This window comes from Oryctolagus cuniculus, chromosome 16 (genome assembly GCF_964237555.1).
Source record: "Oryctolagus cuniculus chromosome 16, mOryCun1.1, whole genome shotgun sequence".
NCBI lineage: Eukaryota > Metazoa > Chordata > Mammalia > Lagomorpha > Leporidae > Oryctolagus > Oryctolagus cuniculus.
The window spans coordinates 21,261,235-21,278,389 of record NC_091447.1 but is presented as its reverse complement, the minus strand read 5'-3'; the positions used below and the strand labels follow the sequence as shown (position 1 = coordinate 21,278,389).

Sequence of the window (17,155 nt, the reverse complement as noted above, 5' to 3'; positions counted from 1 at the left end):
TTTCTCTGACAAATCAGATGCAGGAAGGAAACATAGGAGAGGGAGATTTAAAGAAATTCAAGAGGCATCGCCAGTCTATTGGATTCTGATTTAAATCAATAATTTCCCTCTGGGACAAGATATTGGAACCTGGGGTAATTGAAGAAGTCAAGGGCTTGTTGTTAATAGTTTCAGGCATGACATGTTGTGGAGCTTTGCAGAGGCTGTGAGCTGTGTGAGCACACCTTCTCCTGTGTGATGCCCAGTGTCCGTCTTTGAATGGGGATTGAGATAGTGTTCTAATGGCTTACAGCGGAGGGGAGTGTGTAGTGTGGAGAGCTGTGGGCCCCGTTTTCCTGTTTCTCTGGAGCTGGAGCCAGTCATGCTGATGGCTCTGAGCATTCTGAGTGTTCATGGCAAGGAGGTCATTCTCCAAGTGCAGCACTGAGCGTGCCCAGTGACAGCGTGGGAGCGTGAGCCTGGGCACCGTGCACAGCCAGCTCCTGCTTTCTCATGGCTGCCTGCTGAGTACCTGCACTGACGAAGAGACCCCACACTAACGTGGCTTAGAGACAGTGCACGTTCCCTTCTCTCTCGTGTTATGTTGAGCTAATGGGTTACTCTGCTTCGACATTGACTTCCATTTGTGGAAAACTTCTCCCAGCCAGCAGGAAGGGGGAAGAGGGAAGCAAAGGACAGAGTTCCTTTTCATGGCATCACCAGGAACTTCTACATCCCATGTCTGCTCGCCTCTGATTGGTCAGAATTTACCACATGACCACAGCTCGGCACAAGGGAAGCTGGGAAATATATTCTATCATTGGATCGTTCTGTTGCTTGATGTAAAGTCAGGGGATGGATTTGGTTGGTAGCTTGGTTGTTAGAATGGATTTGGTTGGTAGCTTGGTTGTTAGAATGGATTTGGTTGGTAGCTTGGTTGTTCTCTCTCTTTACCTTTCTCTCTCTCTCTTTCACAGAAAGCATCACTGTGCAGACTATGATCGATGTCTTACGGGACAAAGCCAGTGGGGTCTGCATAGACTCGGAATCCTTCCTCACCACGGCCAGTGTAGCGTCTGTCCTGCCTCAGAATAGGAGCCTGCCGTGCATCCATTACTTCACCGGGACCCCAGACCCTTCCAGGTTTGCCCGACCCGCAGTCTCGCAGGCAGCCATCATGGGCTTCCCCTACAGCTCCTTGGCCACAGCCTCCCCTTGGAGAGCAAAGCCCTGGTTTTCAACCGGCCTCCGTGTGGGTGGTGTAGCACAGAGAGCTTGATTAATACTGGGAGTGGGGAACGTTTTTTCCTGCCAAGGGCCAGATATTTATAACATTGTTTGTGGACCATCAAAATGATCAGTTTAAAAATGAGCCTGCTACGGATTTACTGAATTTTGAGTCCCACCTGTGGACACCTTGGGAGGGCCAGAGCAAAGGATTGCACAAGCTTTACATGCAGGCCGGGTGGTGCCCGCTCCCGGATTAAGTCAAGTTCTTGGCTTTCATCTCATAGCATTTGTCACAATCATGGAATCCAGTTGTCTTAAATGCATCAGATATTTACTGAGTGTAAATCGGGGACTCAATGCTGTGCTTTAGACGAGGATCACAAAGATAAACAGTGCGGCAGAGAGACCTGGAGCGCCCAGGAGTTATCCTGTTTCCCCGAGGTTCCAGGACGGCAGAGGGCAGGCCGAAGCGGCTGCACGTGCACTGGCTGCTGCTTTAAGGCTTTGCTTTCTGACCACACCCTTCAGCAGAGGCGCAGTCTTGCACAGTCTGGCTAGGAACAGAGCTCCTGGAATGAGTTGTCAGGACCTGAGTCCCACCTCCGTCACCCAGTGACTGGATCAGTTCACCTGGATGCTCAGCCTGTCTAAGCTTCAGTTTCTGGGAGTATGCAGTGGGGACAGCACTGGCCCGAGTCAGTGCACCGCAGGTTAGCCCGTGCTTACGCAGGCCATCTCTGATGGAGCCAGCAGAGAGCATTCCATCACATGTACCCACGTCACGTGTACCCCACGTCACACATGTCAGCGGCTCAGAGCTAGCCGCCCACCCGGGGTTGCTAAATCTGTTCACTGTGAGGATCGCTGCTTTAGGTGGACCACAGATTCCGTCAGGTAATTCTGGTCCTCAGCCTGGAACACTCTAGAAGATGACCTGTGTCGGTAGGTTCTCTGGTGCTGGTCCCGTGTTCCACCAGCTGAAAGCTATTGAATGTCCCCTGTTACACCTCTGAATCTGCTGTCGGGAATTTGTGCTACTTAATTTCATTTCCTTTGCAGCTAAACGTATATATTCTGCCCACATGCTTCAGCCAAGAGACAGCTCCTCTTGTTTCAGGAATGTAAGACAATGGTTGCATCTAACTGTTTCTTAGGTGACTCGGGATAAGCCAGGCACCTGACCTGACCCTGGGCCTCACTCTCTAAAACAGCTGCCTATATCAGTAGGTCCTCAGCAAGACTTGATAAGCTGAGCTCATAATAAGCTATTAGTTTTTCATTCATTTAGTCATTCAACAAACACTTATTAAGCACCTACTGTGTACTGTGCACATTGGGCACCAGAAATGATGTGTACATAAAGAAAAAGGAGACATACATGGGACAGTGGAGGGGATAATCCACAAAGGCAGGAACTTGGGAGCTTTGGGCATGGTGGGAAAGTGGATGTATTAGGTGCAAAAAGCAGGAATAGCGTTGGGCAGAGAGAACAGCGTGTGCGAAGGCACAGGGGCACCGGGTAGCGTGGCACACCGTTACCATGGCGCGTCCTCCCTGGAGGAGGCTGGTCTTTAGGTTCTGCCCTCCTCTGCCCCCAACCCCTTTGCTAAACCAGCCCAGCTGCCCTCCCTGGGTGAGCCTCTGCCATTCGGCCATGTTCCCAGCCACCTCTTGGAGACTTCTCCTTGGCTCCAGCTGCTTTCTCTTGATTCTGTCTCCCAGTTCTGAGCCCTCCATTCCGTGGCCCCACCATCCACTTGCTTTTTGGGTCTGGTAGAATTGGGGCTCCCTGCCCTCTGTGGTGTCTTTGCCCTTGCTTGCAGCCTCCTGGGAGGACTCTGATGCCCGTGGACATCTGGAGTTCTGTTTGAAGCGTGTGGAACGTTCGGCTAAAGTATCTGGACTGTGTTCTTTGGGAAAAAGCAGTTTCTCAAGGACCAGGTTGAACTGACCCCACCCTGTTGGCCCTAACTGTATAGAAGACAGGGCTTTGTGGTGCTCTGGCACTAATGTAAAGCAATTGTGTTTTCTAGGCTGCAGGACATGGCTTAATGCGATTGTAGAAATAAGTTGGGAAATGGCCTTCTAATATTTAAGATGGAAACTTCAAGTCATGTTAAAAGAAAATCCTTTCTTGTTAAATTAATTGCAAAGCCCTCGTAGATGATTAAGGCCCTTCTGGAAGACGTCCCTTTTCCGTATTCAACATTTCGTTGTCTCTGTACCGGGGGCGTGTTCAGCAGTTTGTGTTTTCTCAGCAGGAAGTGTGATTGTCCACTCTGAGGTTTTAGGTCGTAGAATTCGGGGATTTGAGCTGGCCTCTGCTGATGGTTAGTGATTAGAAAGACACTTTCTGGAGGCAGTGTCAGGGCAGTGGACTGACAGGAGCTGGTCACAGAGCCTGCCCGGGTGTGCCATCGACACCGCCCGCTTCGTGTTGGAACTGAAGGCTGTGCTCCCACTGCGGCTCTGTCCGCCTGGACCCTCCGCTGAACTCCACTCGCTGTAGTAGTTCCAGCTCCTTTCCTGGAAAGAACCTGCTCTCATGTCCTTGTCCTCCGCCCCCCCCCCCCCCCCCCATGTGCCCGGCACTGTATAAGTTTGAGAGCTGGAATGATCGAGAGAGAAGCAAACGTCCTTCCGCTGATTTCACTGAGAGGCTAACTCCCATCATGCACCTCTTCTGCTGAGTCAGCATGGACCTCAGTCATGCCTGCAAATGGGTTTCAGCGCCCTGGCTCCCGCCTTGGGAAACCGTTGCCTCAGAAGCCAGCATTGGTTAAGCTCCACTGATGTGAAGAGTTGAACAGGACACAACAGAGAGGCACCTTAGACGGGTTAAAATTCGGCCTCAGAGTGTGCTGCCCCGGGGGAAGGGTTGCCTGTGGCTCCTCCCACCTCTACATTGGGTGAGGTTGGTGATGTTGGTGGCTGAGAGGTGTCACGGTGGGAGTGTTCATACCACAGAGACCAGCAAGCACTGTCAGTCTGGGCGTGTTGTTGGCAGACGTGTGGTTGTCAGTCTAGCACAACCGTGGCAGCTGCCCACATCTGGGGAAATACACAGATTCTCAAGTACTGGAAGGGTAGACCAAGATGGTGAATAACACAGAGGACTTTCTAGCAAAGCAGGTGTTTGACATGTTGTAGCTGGTGGCAGGGAGCTGAGGGGGAGATACAAAGGAGTCTGTGTGTGTGTGTGCATCTGTGTGCGTGTTGAGTATGTGTGTGTGTGTGTGTGTGTGTGTGGAGAGAGAGAGGGAGAGAATTTTCTTTGCTTCCTCTCTTCTTCGCACTGTGTTAATCTTGGGAGCCTATGTTGGATTGTCCCAGACTCTATCTTTGCATAATTTTTTTTTTTATTTTTGACAGGCAGAGTGGACAGTGAGAGAGAGAGACATAGAGAGAAAGGTCTTCCTTTTGCCGTTGGTTTACCCTCCAATGGCTGCTGCAGCCGGCACACTGTGGCCAGCGCACCACGCTGATCCGATGGCAGGAGCCAGGTACTTATCCTGGTCTCCCATGGGGTGCAGGGCCCAAGCATCTGGGCCATCCTCCACTGCACTCCCTGGCCACAGCAGAGAGCTGGCCTGGAAGAGGGGCAACCGGGACAGAATCTGGCGCCCCGACCGGGACTAGAAACTGGTGTGCCGGCCCTGTTAGGTGGAGGATTAGCCTAGTGAGCCGCGGCGCCGGCCATCTTTGCATAATTTTAATGTTAGCAACAGATGACAGCTTTTGTTTTTTAACTGGAAAAATCATTATGAGCTTTGGACACCATAACTTATACAGGCTTTGGAGCTTTGTAGGGCATGGACAGGCAGAGCTGAGGGCCCCAGGGAAAGCAGCACCCCCACCTCCAGTCTTCTTCTGGATCCTTCCAACGCCATCGCTCTGCTCTCTGTAGCCTGCTCTTGGGACTTTCTGCACCCTCCAGCGCTCCTGCATCCGCTCACCGTGCCAAAGGTGTCCCGTGCTCCTAATGTACTGGTGCTCTTTCTCCCTGAAGTGGAAACTGCCCTCGCGGACTGGCTTTGCTCTCAGCCACCTGTGACTTTGACCTTGTGATTAAAGCGAGGCACAGGGAAGTGGGAGTGACCCGGGGTGAACAGCTCAGAGGGACACCTGCGTGTCTGGAGGCACCAGTGTTTCCAGGCTCCTCTCAGATCAGGCACCCTGAGCACAGACTTCTGGGTAAGGGGTTCAGGCTGCCCCTTCCTGTGCCAGGGACTCTGGGTGACAAGACAAGTCTGGCTTAGTCACTGGGGGAGATTCTGTGCCTTCAGCAACAGCACAGCTATGTTTGAGGCTGACCTATTTCCTGGACACTGATAGTAAAATTCTCACTGATAGTGAAATGCTGTAGTGCCCATCTGAACAGTGCAACAGAAGGATATGAGGGTGAGGGGTGGTGGGGGAATCTGACTCCGGATTTAGGAGATCTGAATTTAGTTCTAAATTCCAGTTAGTAGGAATGTGACCGTGGACAAAGCACTTTGTGTGTTTCTGAGCCTCAGTCATCTCATCAGTAAAATGGGCCAGAACTTTCTGCCCTGCCTTGCTCTCTGCTATATCCCTAGTACCTGGAACAGCATCTGGTATTCAGTCGACACTGCACACAGACTGAACGAACGAATGAATGAGTAAGAATCCGTGAGAGTTGAATGCAAACATTTTGAAAATGGTGCTACACTCTGTGAAGTTAGAGATTTGCATTGTTTCACTTTCCTGCCAGATGAGAAGGCAAATGATTGGAAACAGATTTTTTACCCTGACTTGGTGCAAGGAATGGCCTGGAAAGGGCATGTTGCTTGGCTGTGGCTCATACGTCACTCAAGGCTGCAGCTCTGCAGAGAGCTCTGAGTCAGAACCGGGGAGCTGGCGCTGTGCTCCGTGTCGCGCCTCAGCCTGATGAGAACGGCACTCCCACTCGGGCTTTTGGGTGGCGTGGTGTGGGGGCACTTTGTCACGTGGCAGTGTGGCCTGGGGCAGGCTGGAAACGGGGTGGGGGAGCTCTTCTCCCAAAGGGTCTCCTCTCCAGCCTGGGCTCTGCAGCTGCGGGGCAGTCGCCCAGCCCCAAGGGGGCTCAGCATGGAGCTCTGGAGCAGAGAGGGTGTGGCCTGTGCAGGTGCAGGTCTCTGCTGTAGAGAGAGCTTGTGCCAACCGGGGAGGCTCCGAGTGCTGCTGCCTGGCCCTGCAGAAGAGCGTGGGTGCCTCCCCCCTGAGTGCAGCTGTGTTGTCAGAGACCAGATGGACCCGGAGCAGCAGCGTAACCTCCACCTGTCTCTCTGGGATGGGCGCGCACACGTTCTCTCTCTCTCTCTCTCCCCTCCCCATTACTGCTCTTCAGTAAACCCTCAAACCACAGCCCTTAGAGGAGTCACCTCCATATAATCAGAATTGCTTTAGACAGGTTTCAGTTTCACATTGATTCCTTTGTCGAGTCCAGCCGTCCATAGGAGGAGGAGGGACAATCGGCTTCAGGGGCCTGTGGGAAGCCCAGGTGTGTGTTCCTCCTGTGCGAGGGCAGTTCCTCGTGTCTCTTGGGGGGGACGTCCTCTGGTGACAGGCAGGGTGGGGCCTTGGCATGACCCAGCTTGCGTTCTGTTGGATTCCCAGCAGATGGGCCTGAGGATGGGACCAGAATACTTCATAAAGTTCATGGAAATTGGGGTTGAAAGATTTTGGTTAAAAGATTTTGGTTTCTTTTGATGGAAACGTTTTTAAAATTTATGCATACAAAGGGTATCTAAAAAGTTCATGGAAAATGCATATAAAAAAAACTACACATCGATTTCAAAAATTTTCCCACCAAAATAAATTTTTCCATTTCTGCATGATCTTCTGGAAATGCCCTCCTGTGTTTGCCTCACCTTCAGAGAACAGCAGATCTCCTGACATCTGTCCTTAAAGAGTACCAGGTGCAGAGCTTGGGCTGCTTTTGACATTCAAATGAAATGAGTCTGCCCCCAGTTTTGCATATTGTGTGTCTTTATTTTCTTTTTCTTTTTTTTTTTAAAGGTTTATTTTATTTGTTTGTAAGACAGAGTTACAGAGAAGGATAGGCAAAGAGAGAGAGAGGTCTTCCATCCGCTGGTTCACTCCCCAGATGGCCGCAATGGCCGGAGCTGTGCTGAAGAGGAGCCAGGAGCTTCTTCCGGGTCTCCCATGCAGGTGCAGGGGCCCAAGGACTTGGGCCATTTTCTGCTGCATTCCCAGGCCACAGCAGAGAGCTGAATTGGAAGTGGAGCAGCTGGGACTAGAACTGGCACCCATATGGGATGCCGACGCTTCAGGCCAGGGCATTAACCTGCTGCACCACAGCACTGGCCCCGAGTATCTTTATTTTCTATCTTTTGAGAGAAAAAGGGAGTGCTCCGTCTTTTTGATTCATCGGTTAAATGCCCACACTAGCCAGGGTTGGGCCAGGATGAAGCTGGGAGCCAGGAACTCAGTGCAGTCTCCCACCTGGGTGCCAGGGACCCAATTACTTGAGCCATCATTGCTGTCTCCCAGGGTCTGCATTGGCAGGAAGCTGGATCGGGAGCTGGGCTGGGACTTGAACCCCAGTACTCTGATGTGGGATACAGATGTCTCAGCTAGTGTCTCAATTGCCTAGCCAGACAGCCACCCCTTTCCTCTCTTGGTCACCACAGGGAACCAGTGTAGGGGCTACTTCTCATGACCCTGTGGCAGTGCTCCTCAGACATGGGTCTGCTGGGAGCACCCGGGATTTGTTCTCATGCAGATTCTGGTCCAGCAGGAAGGGGTGGCGCCTGAGGTCCTGCAGTTGAAGCTGATGCTGCAACTCCAAGGTCACAGTCTGGGGAACAAGGGCCATTGGTTCTCAGGCCTGTTCACTTCTTGGTGCGTAGGAAAATGTTTGCATGGCACACTGGCAAGGCTGCTCTGGCCGCCTCAGGAATCAGACCCCAGCCCCCTCTAAACCATTCAGGGCACCTTGGAGCAGGCCGAGGTGCATCTGTTGAGAGAAGATGCCTGACTGACACACCCCAACCTGCTGACAGCTGGTTTGTGCAGTGCATTCTCTCCTCCTGTTACTGCAGGCACTGCCCGTGGTGTGGCTGAGAACAGGACTCCCCTGGGGCCGGAGGGACCTGTGCCTATTGCAAGCACCCTCTGAGCCAGCAGGGTTTCTTCTGGGTGTGGAGAGAGGAGGGTGATACAGTTGTGTCCCTGGTGTTACAGTGTCAGCCTGGGTTCTCAGGCCACCACGCTTTGCATGCATGGCCCTTTTGGGGTGTGTGTGTGTGGTGTGTGTGTGGTGTGTGTGACCTGATGTGTGTCCAGGCTGTGTAAGTCATGTGTACACCTGCGCATGGTTGTGCATGTTCACCCCCCACATACACGCCTGCAAGCACACGGGTGCACCTGCTGCTGGCTCCCCAAGGTGCATCCACCCTCCCAAATTGGAAAGAACAAGGCAGCAGCCACCGCCTGTGCCCGGCATGAGCTCTGTCCCACAGCCACACCTCCGTTTCTCTGCGGCACCGCCCCCCTGGGGCCTCGGGGGTCCTATCTTGTCATCTGTCTTACTCTGTCCCCTTCTCGACTCTGTCAGGGATCTTCCAAGACTTGGCAGCAGATAGAACCTCAGAAAACCCAGACCCGAACCCAGAAAACTAAAGACCCTTCCTTTAAAGGATGCCACTTCCCAGCGAGCCAGGGGAGAGGCCCCCAGGTGCCCGCACTCCGTTTCCTCAGAACGCCGCGTGTCTGTGTGCAGCTCAAAGGGACCTCTCACCCAGCCACCCCAGAACAAGCAATGTCTGTTTCGATGACTCGCTGCTGTAAATGGAAGAATTTTGCAGCTTTTCAATGGCTGTTAGTTTTACTAAAATAGATGCTAAAACTTGCAGCTGTGTCCCTCCTGGCACGCATCCGCCCACCACCACCCACCACCCACTGCTAGTTGGCTCAGGAAATGGTTTTTGTTTTTAAAGACTGACTTTATTTACTTGAAAGGTAGAGAGAGGGGCGGGTGTGTGTGGATCTTCCATCCCCTGATGTACTCGCCAAATTCCAAAACAGTTGGGGCTAGGCGGGCTGAAACGAGGAGCCTGGAATTCCATCTGGGTGGCAGGGATCCAAGCACTTGGGCCATCCTCTGTTGTCTTCCCAGGTGCATCAGCAGGGAGCTGGATTGGAAGCAGAGCAGCCAGGACTCAAACTGGCGCTCAGATGAGATCCAGCATTACAGGCAGCAGTGCCACCCACTGCGCCGCAACGCAGGTCACGCTGAATAAAAGGGCAGCCTTTACCCCCAGGCCCCGGGCTCAGTGGCTGAAGTGCCTCTGCCGTCTCTCCGCAGGTCCATATTCAAGCCTTTCATCTTTGTCGATGATGTCAAACTTGTCCCCAAAACGCGGTCTCCCTGTTTTGGGGACGACGACCCTGCCAAAAAGGAGCCTCGATTCCAGGAGAAACCTGACCGCCGGCACGAGCTGTACAAGGCCCACGAGTGGGCCCGCTCCATCCTCGAGAGTGACCAGGTGAGCGGGGCGGGCCGTGGCGGGAGGGAGTGTTGGCTGAGGTCGTGTCCCTTTGCTCCAGCACGAGCAGGTCCTTCCTAGGATGCTGCTGTTGCTTTCCCTGCCCAGTGAAACAGCCTGTGCCTCTGAGCTTCTTCTGAGCCCGGCGGGCAGTGCCGGTTCACGCAGGGATAATGGAGTCCTCTAGTTGTAGAGGCAGCTGTTGATGTGCTGCAATTCTTCATGTCCTTTAGGAAGTAAAACATTGTACTTCATCATAACAATACTTTGTTTTATTTTTTAAAAGGTTTTATTTATTTGAAAGGTAGAGTAACAGAGAGAGGGAGAAAGAGAGCTTTCTACCTGTTGGTTCACTTCCCAAGTGACTGCATTGGCTGGGACTGGGCCAGGCTGAAGTCAGGAGCCTGGAACTCCATCCGGGTCTCCCATGTGGGTAACAGAGGCTCAAACACCAGGGCCGTCTTCCGCTGCTTTCCCAGGTGCCTTAGGAGGGAGCTGAATTGGAAGTGGTGCAGCCAGGACTCAACCCGGGCTTCCGTGTGGGATGTGGTGTTGCAAATGGTGGCTTAACCCTCTGGGCCACAGTGCCGGCCTCCCTGACACTGTATTTAAAGATGCTGTCGTATGTTGCTTCAAAGGAGTAATTCTCAGAAAAGCCCTGGAGGCAGGTGGTAGAGAGAGCTGCACACCAGTGAGAACGGACTACTTGGCAGTGAACCATACATTGACGGGCAGGTAGAAAGGTGAACCTTAAAGTTCCTGGCTCGTGGCTTCGGCTCAGTGCAGCTCTGGCCGTTGCTGCCCATTGGGGAGTGAACCATCAGATGGAAGACCTGTGTCTTGCTCTCTCTCTGCTTCTCCTCTCTCTGTGTAACTCTGACTTTCAAATAAATAAATAAATCTTTAAAAAAAGGTAAACTTTATAATAATACAGACATAGTTTAGAAAAAGGTTTTTGAGTTCCTGATGGAAAGAAAAAAGTCATTCTTCAACATGCAGCTCCGTTGCCCCCACGCCCCACGAGCTTTGGTCAGTGAAGTTCCAGGACATCAGCGCAAGCGAGGGAAGCAGCCAGGCGGCTCCCACGCCCATGGTGCCCGCGGCAGCCAGTCGTGCCGGGTTCCAGGTGCTCACATTTGCTGCAGGAAGGAGGACAGCATGAGGGGCTTGGTTGCCCAGTCATCACGCCCAAGCCTTTATGTCTCCACCTTTAGTGGGTCCAGTCTGTCCCGAAGAGAAGGGACACGGGTTAGGGAGATGGCCGCACGAATCGGGCGAGCTTATTTTCCTCGTTTGGCGTGGTGGGCCATCTGGAAGGGACAGAAGCGCCGAGCCCAGCAGCGAACGCAGGCGGATCCAGGAGACGTCTCTGAGCTCCCACCGTGTTCAGAGATGTGGCCCTGCAGACGCTTCCCCAGAGCGGAGGACGCTGCCACCACGCTGAGCCAGGCTTTCCCTAGGGCTGTCTAGTTAGCTCCTGCCACTGTCCCTTACGGCGGGGAGGGGGAGACAGTTATCCCCATGTAGGCTGAAAAGGCCCCTTTCTGGTGAATGATCTTCTGGATATTTGGCAGTGAGAATGCAGAGGGAGAAAGGGCCTTGTGTTCAAAGAGGGGTGAGGCGAGTAGGCTTTGGCATTGAGAAATGACTCTTGGTTTGAGTCAAGGCGGCATTAGGAGGAAGGGGAGGGTGGGTGGCTAGGTGGGGAGCCGCCTCTCTGTTCTGGGACTCAACCGGCAGGTGAAGGCTTTAGTCGTCGCCTGTGCATGAATGACTCCTGCCTGGGAGAAGGGCTCCCACCGTCTCAGAGGAACATGGACGTGGCAGGTGTTTGTTATCCATCCTTTCCTTCCCTTAACAAGCATCTCTGGACAGTGTTTCCCGGAGGACAGACGGGCCCGTTCCCGCCGCCCAGGACATGACGGTCAGGTCCGATGGCGGTCACAGCCGCGTGGGAAAAACAGCACACGATGGGGAGATAGTGACAGGGCGGGAGTTAAGGCAGCGCACTGGGGGTCCAAGGAAGCCTGCACAACGTAGGCACAAGGTGACCAAGCGTGGAGGGAGGGCGACACCACTGTGCAGTGGTTGGAGCAAGTGCATGGGTTGGAGGAAGGTGATAGTTAACTCGGCTGAAGAGGAGGGCGTTCCACAGCAAGAGGTCAGGTGAGTGAGGGACTCCTGTGACACCAGGGCCTCCCCTGCATGTCCCAGAGGAGTCTGGACGCGCCAGGAGTGTGCAGGTGTCCTGGGCAGGAATGTGACAGTGCACTGGTATTCCAGAACGCCCCCATGGCAGTTGTGTGGGGCAGGAGGCCAGGGGACCCCGGAGGCCTTCAGCACGTGTGGCCACAGTGCCCAGTGTGTTGCTTACACGTACAGTGGCCATGTCCTTCCCCCACCCCAGGAGCAGGGCCAGCAGCTGAGGAAGACCATGTTGGAGCTGGAGAAGCAAGGCCTGGAGGCCATGGAGGAGATCCTGAGCAGCTCCGAGCCCCTGGACCCCGCCGAAGTGGGAGACCTTTTCTATGACTGTGTTGACACGGAGATCAAGTTCTTTAAGTGAAGTAAGCGCCCCCCTCCCCTTCTTATTTAAAACTTCCCACCTTACTAAGTTACCAGCAAAACACGCCCCTCTGCTGTTTGAGCAAACCGAGAACGTACAGATGCGGCCTCCCTCTCCGAAGCCCGACGGATCTGCTCCCTGGCGGCCTGCCTTGAACCTGCCGTGTCCCTCCCGCCCCGGTCGGCAGCGTGGCTGCCCTCCTCTGCCGGGTCCCGTGTCTCCTGCTGGCCTGTCATTTGTCTGTGTGACCCACTGTGGACCTGAGGCTGCTGTCATTGTGTTTCAGCAACAGTAGGCCCAGTAGCCTTCCCCTCAGTGGCAGAGTGCCTCGTACCTGGGAGGGAAGGCTCCGCAGGGCTGGGCTGGCGGGAGGAGCGGCCTCTCTGCGGATCTTACTCTTCCTCTCCGTAACGGGTCCTGCAGGTTAACAAAAGGCGCTTGTCTGCACACACAGGGCTCTTGTGTGTGGAGTTGAGGGAGTGGCTCTCCGGCTCCCTTTCACTGGAGTACATGTCAGTGGCCGTGCACGTGTCTCCTGGGGGACAAGACCAACGGGGAGGAATACGGGGGCTCCTCCCCGGTCCTTGCTCCCCCTTTAGTTCCCGTGATCTGGAAGAACCCATCTTCCCATGTACCGTGCTCCTATGCGGTGGGCCTCAGAAGTGTCCTGTGCGGGAGACCTGGTCACCTGTCGGCCACTGCGTGGGTCTCCCCACAGGCACACCTGCCACTTCGATGAAGCCCTGGGTAGAAATGGTTCCGGATCGGGTCACCAGCGTCTCGTCTGGGACCTTTTCAACGGCCCACAAAGCTGTGCATCTAAGGAGGGGAGGGAGAGGAGAAACTGCCGACTCTCTAGATTTCAGGTGGTGTAGCTGGCATCTGAGCAGTCACTCCATTATCTCTGCACAGAGGCTTGGATTAAATGGATCTGTTTCAACATGGTGTCCACATAAAGGATCTGGCTCACCTGCACAGCATAGAAAGTGCAGGGCAGAGCAGATGGGCTCAGCCTTGGGAAGACAGAGGGCAAGCGGGTGGCAGATGGATGGAGACGCATTCTCTGCGGGTTAACCGTCCCACCCCCACCCTGCCTGGCCAGCCTGGAAATCCTACAAATGTGTGTGTGAAGTGGCCAGCTTCCAGCTCATCCCCACCAAGTCCTCACACCCCACATGTCCTGGTAGTTGTCTTCAAACCAGCAGGTAAAGTGAGGGGATGGTGGTAGGGAGGGGGGGTCTCTCCATCTACTGAAACTCTCGACTCCTCAAGTCCTCACACCCCACATGTCCTGGTAGTTGTCTTCAAACCAGCAGGTAAAGTGAGGGGATGGTGGTAGGGAGGGGGGGTCTCTCCATCTACTGAAACTCTCGACTCCTCTGGAAGTGGCACGGGGGCAGCAATGGTTAGGGGAAGCGATTGCTAATATAGCAGCCAGTGGGAGAGCGCCATCTGGGCAGGAAGTGGCAGATGGGACCGTTGTGAGAGCTTGTCGTCTCGGAGGTGGCCTGAGTGAATGCCTCCCCACAGGAGTGTCACAGGCCACGTGGGAGACACGCCCCTCGTCACATAGATGCTACCTGGGCGGCAGAGGCTGCAGAACCATCTCTTTTTTTCCACCGACCCTCCCTTAAGTGTGGGTGGGGGAGGACTGTGGGCTTTGCGCTCGGCCGTTTTGTAAATTCCGAGTGAGAGGGGGAAGAGCATTTCAGCTGGCCATTGATGGCGTCAGTAGTGGTGGCTTCTCGTGCCTTTGAGCTTTGTGCAAGTTTGACTCGGGCTTTCCCTGTTGGTGCACGAGGGCTCTCTGAGAGCGTCTGTCCACAAGTGCTAAAGGGAAGGGTGAGGTTCAAGGAGAATGCAGGTACCTGTCCTCCCCCAAGTGCACCTGCCAAGTGGTTACTGAAAGCAAGATGATGCAGTCACTCTGAATTTCACGGTATGGTCTCATCGCCACCACCCAGTGTGGGAGCAGATCATCAGGCCTGACATGGCTGAGACAGCTGCACTGATTCAGGGTTTGAGCCAAAGCAATGTAGGGAGACCACATCCCTCATATGGGTCACACGGAGGTCGCGGCTAGCCTTGCCAGCCTCATGCATTACCCAGCCACATGGTGGGAAATGCAGTGGCCGCTTCTGAGAGGGGATGTAGACTGTGGTCAGGCATTTCTGGGAAGAGACACTCAGGGTTGTCCTGACCCCTTGGCCCATCACAACGGTGATGTATTGGATTGGCCACTAGAGGGTGTTGCAGCCAACTGGGGGCATAGCTTGGCTGAGGGTAACCTGGCCTTGGTTTTGTATCTTTGCATCATCAGGCACCGAGGTGGCCCACAGGTGGCTTCTTTGTGCTTTGGGATGGAAGGGGAGACACAAGACGACAGCAAAGAACCTGCTGTTGTGCTTAGACTCATGTTTAGTGACTGTTATCTACTAAATGAACAGTTGCAAAGTTGTTGGATTTTCAGCAGGCTGTTCGTGGTGGCAGTGGTGGGGTGTTGGCTTTTAAATGGAAAAAATGCTTATTACATGGGTCGTTACTTGGCCAGGAATTATCAGCTCTTCTGAAGGGAAGACAGGCAAGAATATTCACGATGAAATACGGATGTGATGTTTGAAGGGCGCAGTGTGAACAGCCTCTTAGAATACCCTTTGTGTACCTAGTAAGACTGGGGTGACAGCGGCTGTGCGTACTTTGTGTGGGGAGAAGGCATGGCGCACGTCCAGGACGGCCCTGACGGTGTCATGTCATTCCCCACTCTTGTGGCCCTCACCGGGGGATGGGATTCAGCACAGGTAAAGCCCACCCTCACCCACAAGGGTGCAGGCTCCAGGAAGAGTGGATTAGGGGAGCAGAACTAGTACTTGGTCAGTGTTGGAGAGGTGTGTGACTCCAGTTAGAATAAGCACATAATCAAGATGATGGCGACCCTGAGGTCCCGGTCACCACGGTAAACCCCTGTATTACTGCTATCAGGAGCCCTAATCCTACAAGTTCACAGAGGTCCCGGTCACCGTGGTAAACCCCTGTATTACTGCTATCAGGAGCCCTAATCCTACAAGTTCACGGAGGTCCCGGTCACCACGGTAAACCCCTGTATTACTGCTATCAGGAGCCCTAATCCTACAAGTTCACAGAGGTCCCGTTCACCGCGGTAAACCCCTGTATTACTGCTATCAGGAGCCCTAATCCTACAAGTTCACGGAGGTCCCGGTCACCGTGGTAAACCCCTGTATTACTGCCATCAGGAGCCCTAATCCTACAAGCTCACGGAGCAGGCAGGTCCTAGAGCATCCCAGCAGTAACTTCCTTTACTACTGGGTGAATCGTTAGATCTGAACACTGGATGATCAGCCGGGCAAGTCCGCTTCCTCACCGATCAGCCCATGGTGGTCCCGGTGTCAAATACCTTCTGGCCGGCCCAACGGGGAAGCCAGATAAGACCAGTGCGCTCCTGACTGAAGAGCCATCTGCCCTTGGGGAAGGTCTTCCACTGAGCGCTCAGCTGTAGGAAGGAAGTGGGGGGGTAGGGGAGGAGCACCCGCCTCGCTGAGAGTGGCCGGTGGCGAGTACGGCGGTCCCATTCCAGCACTCCCTTACGCTTCCCTGTAGCCGTAGCTGTGGCGTTTCATCCCACACAGTCCAAAGTCCCAGCTGCCCTCCTGTGGTTGTGTCCCAGTGTGCTGTATCTGGTTGACTCCAAACACCCTGAAATGTCCCATGCAGATTTCTCGTGGGAACCAATATGTACACGTTTGCAATCATGTTGTGAGAATTTAAATGTGTTGCCTGAAAAACACTATTAGCAGGGAATAATAAAAAAATCTTCCTGTTTCCTGCAGGGGGAACTGACCTTGTAGTCTTAACAGTCTTTTGTACAAATACCTACAGACCAGATAACGTCCTTAGCCGTGCTTGCCCTTGGAAATGTCTCTAAATGCATTGAGCCTACAATAAAAAAAAAACTGAAATGAATGTCCAGTCTTCTGTCTTGTGTCTCATGAATAAATGTGCTTACAAAGTCACAAAGAAAATTATGAAAGCGGATATGGTTTTCTGATTGGCATCTTCAGAACACTCAGTTCAACAGTGTCCTGCATTGTGTACTACTATGTTTAAAATTTATTTATTTTTGACAGGCAGCATGGACAATGAGAGAGACAGAGAGAAAGGTCTTCCTTTTCTGTTGGTTCATCCTCCAATGGCCACTATAGCTGGCGCACTGCGCTGATCCGAAGCCAGGAGCCAGGTGCTTCTCCTGGTCTCCCATGGGGGTGCAGGGCCCAAGGACTTGGGCCATCCTCCACTGCACTCCCGGGCCACTGCAGAGAGCTGGACTGGAAGAGGAGCAACCAGGACTAGAACCTGGTGTGCTGGCACTGCAGGCGGAGGGTTAGCCTATTGAGCCGTGGAGCCGGCCTAAATATATTTATTTACAAGGGAGAAGGAGGAGAGATTGACTGACTGACTGAGATCTTCCATCTGTTGGTTCATTCCTGCCTGCAAAATCTGGGGCTGGCCAAGCTGAAGCCAAGAGTCTGGAACCCTGTCCAGGTCTCCCCCTAGATGGCAGCAACTTGAGCCATCAACTGCTGCCTTCCAGGGTGTGCATTAGCAGGAAGCTGCATTGGAGGCAGAGCCAGGACTCACATCTAGGCACTCTGATAGAGGATGTGGGCGCCCCAAGCGGCAGCTCGGCCACTGTGCCCAGTTCCCACCTCCGCTGTGTACATTCTGTGGATGAATTCAGTTAAAAACTAAACACAGAGTCACTATCAAGATAGCAATGTGGCAGGAGCTAGTAAGGCTGTGAGCAGGTGGAACATTTGTGCAGAGTTGGTGGCCATGTGAGTGGTGCTGTCAG

General features: G+C 53.6%; 1 protein-coding gene across 3 annotated transcripts in view; it reads left to right on the top strand.

The window, feature by feature from the left end:
• Window positions 1-16,266, top strand: part of SCRN1 (secernin 1) — a 68,995-nt gene extending 52,729 nt beyond the window's left edge. For 2 of the 3 annotated variants that reach the window (XM_070059692.1, XM_002713733.5), the window contains exons 6-8: window positions 957-1,122; window positions 9,542-9,722; window positions 12,130-16,266. In XM_070059692.1, the coding sequence (XP_069915793.1) occupies window positions 957-1,122; window positions 9,542-9,722; window positions 12,130-12,288 (506 nt within the window). In that variant the 3' untranslated portion in view covers window positions 12,289-16,266. The remainder of the gene's footprint in view (window positions 1-956; window positions 1,123-9,541; window positions 9,723-12,129) is intronic. The other variant, XR_007922327.2, reaches the window with a different exon arrangement.
• The last annotated feature ends 889 nt before the right edge of the window (window positions 16,267-17,155 follow it).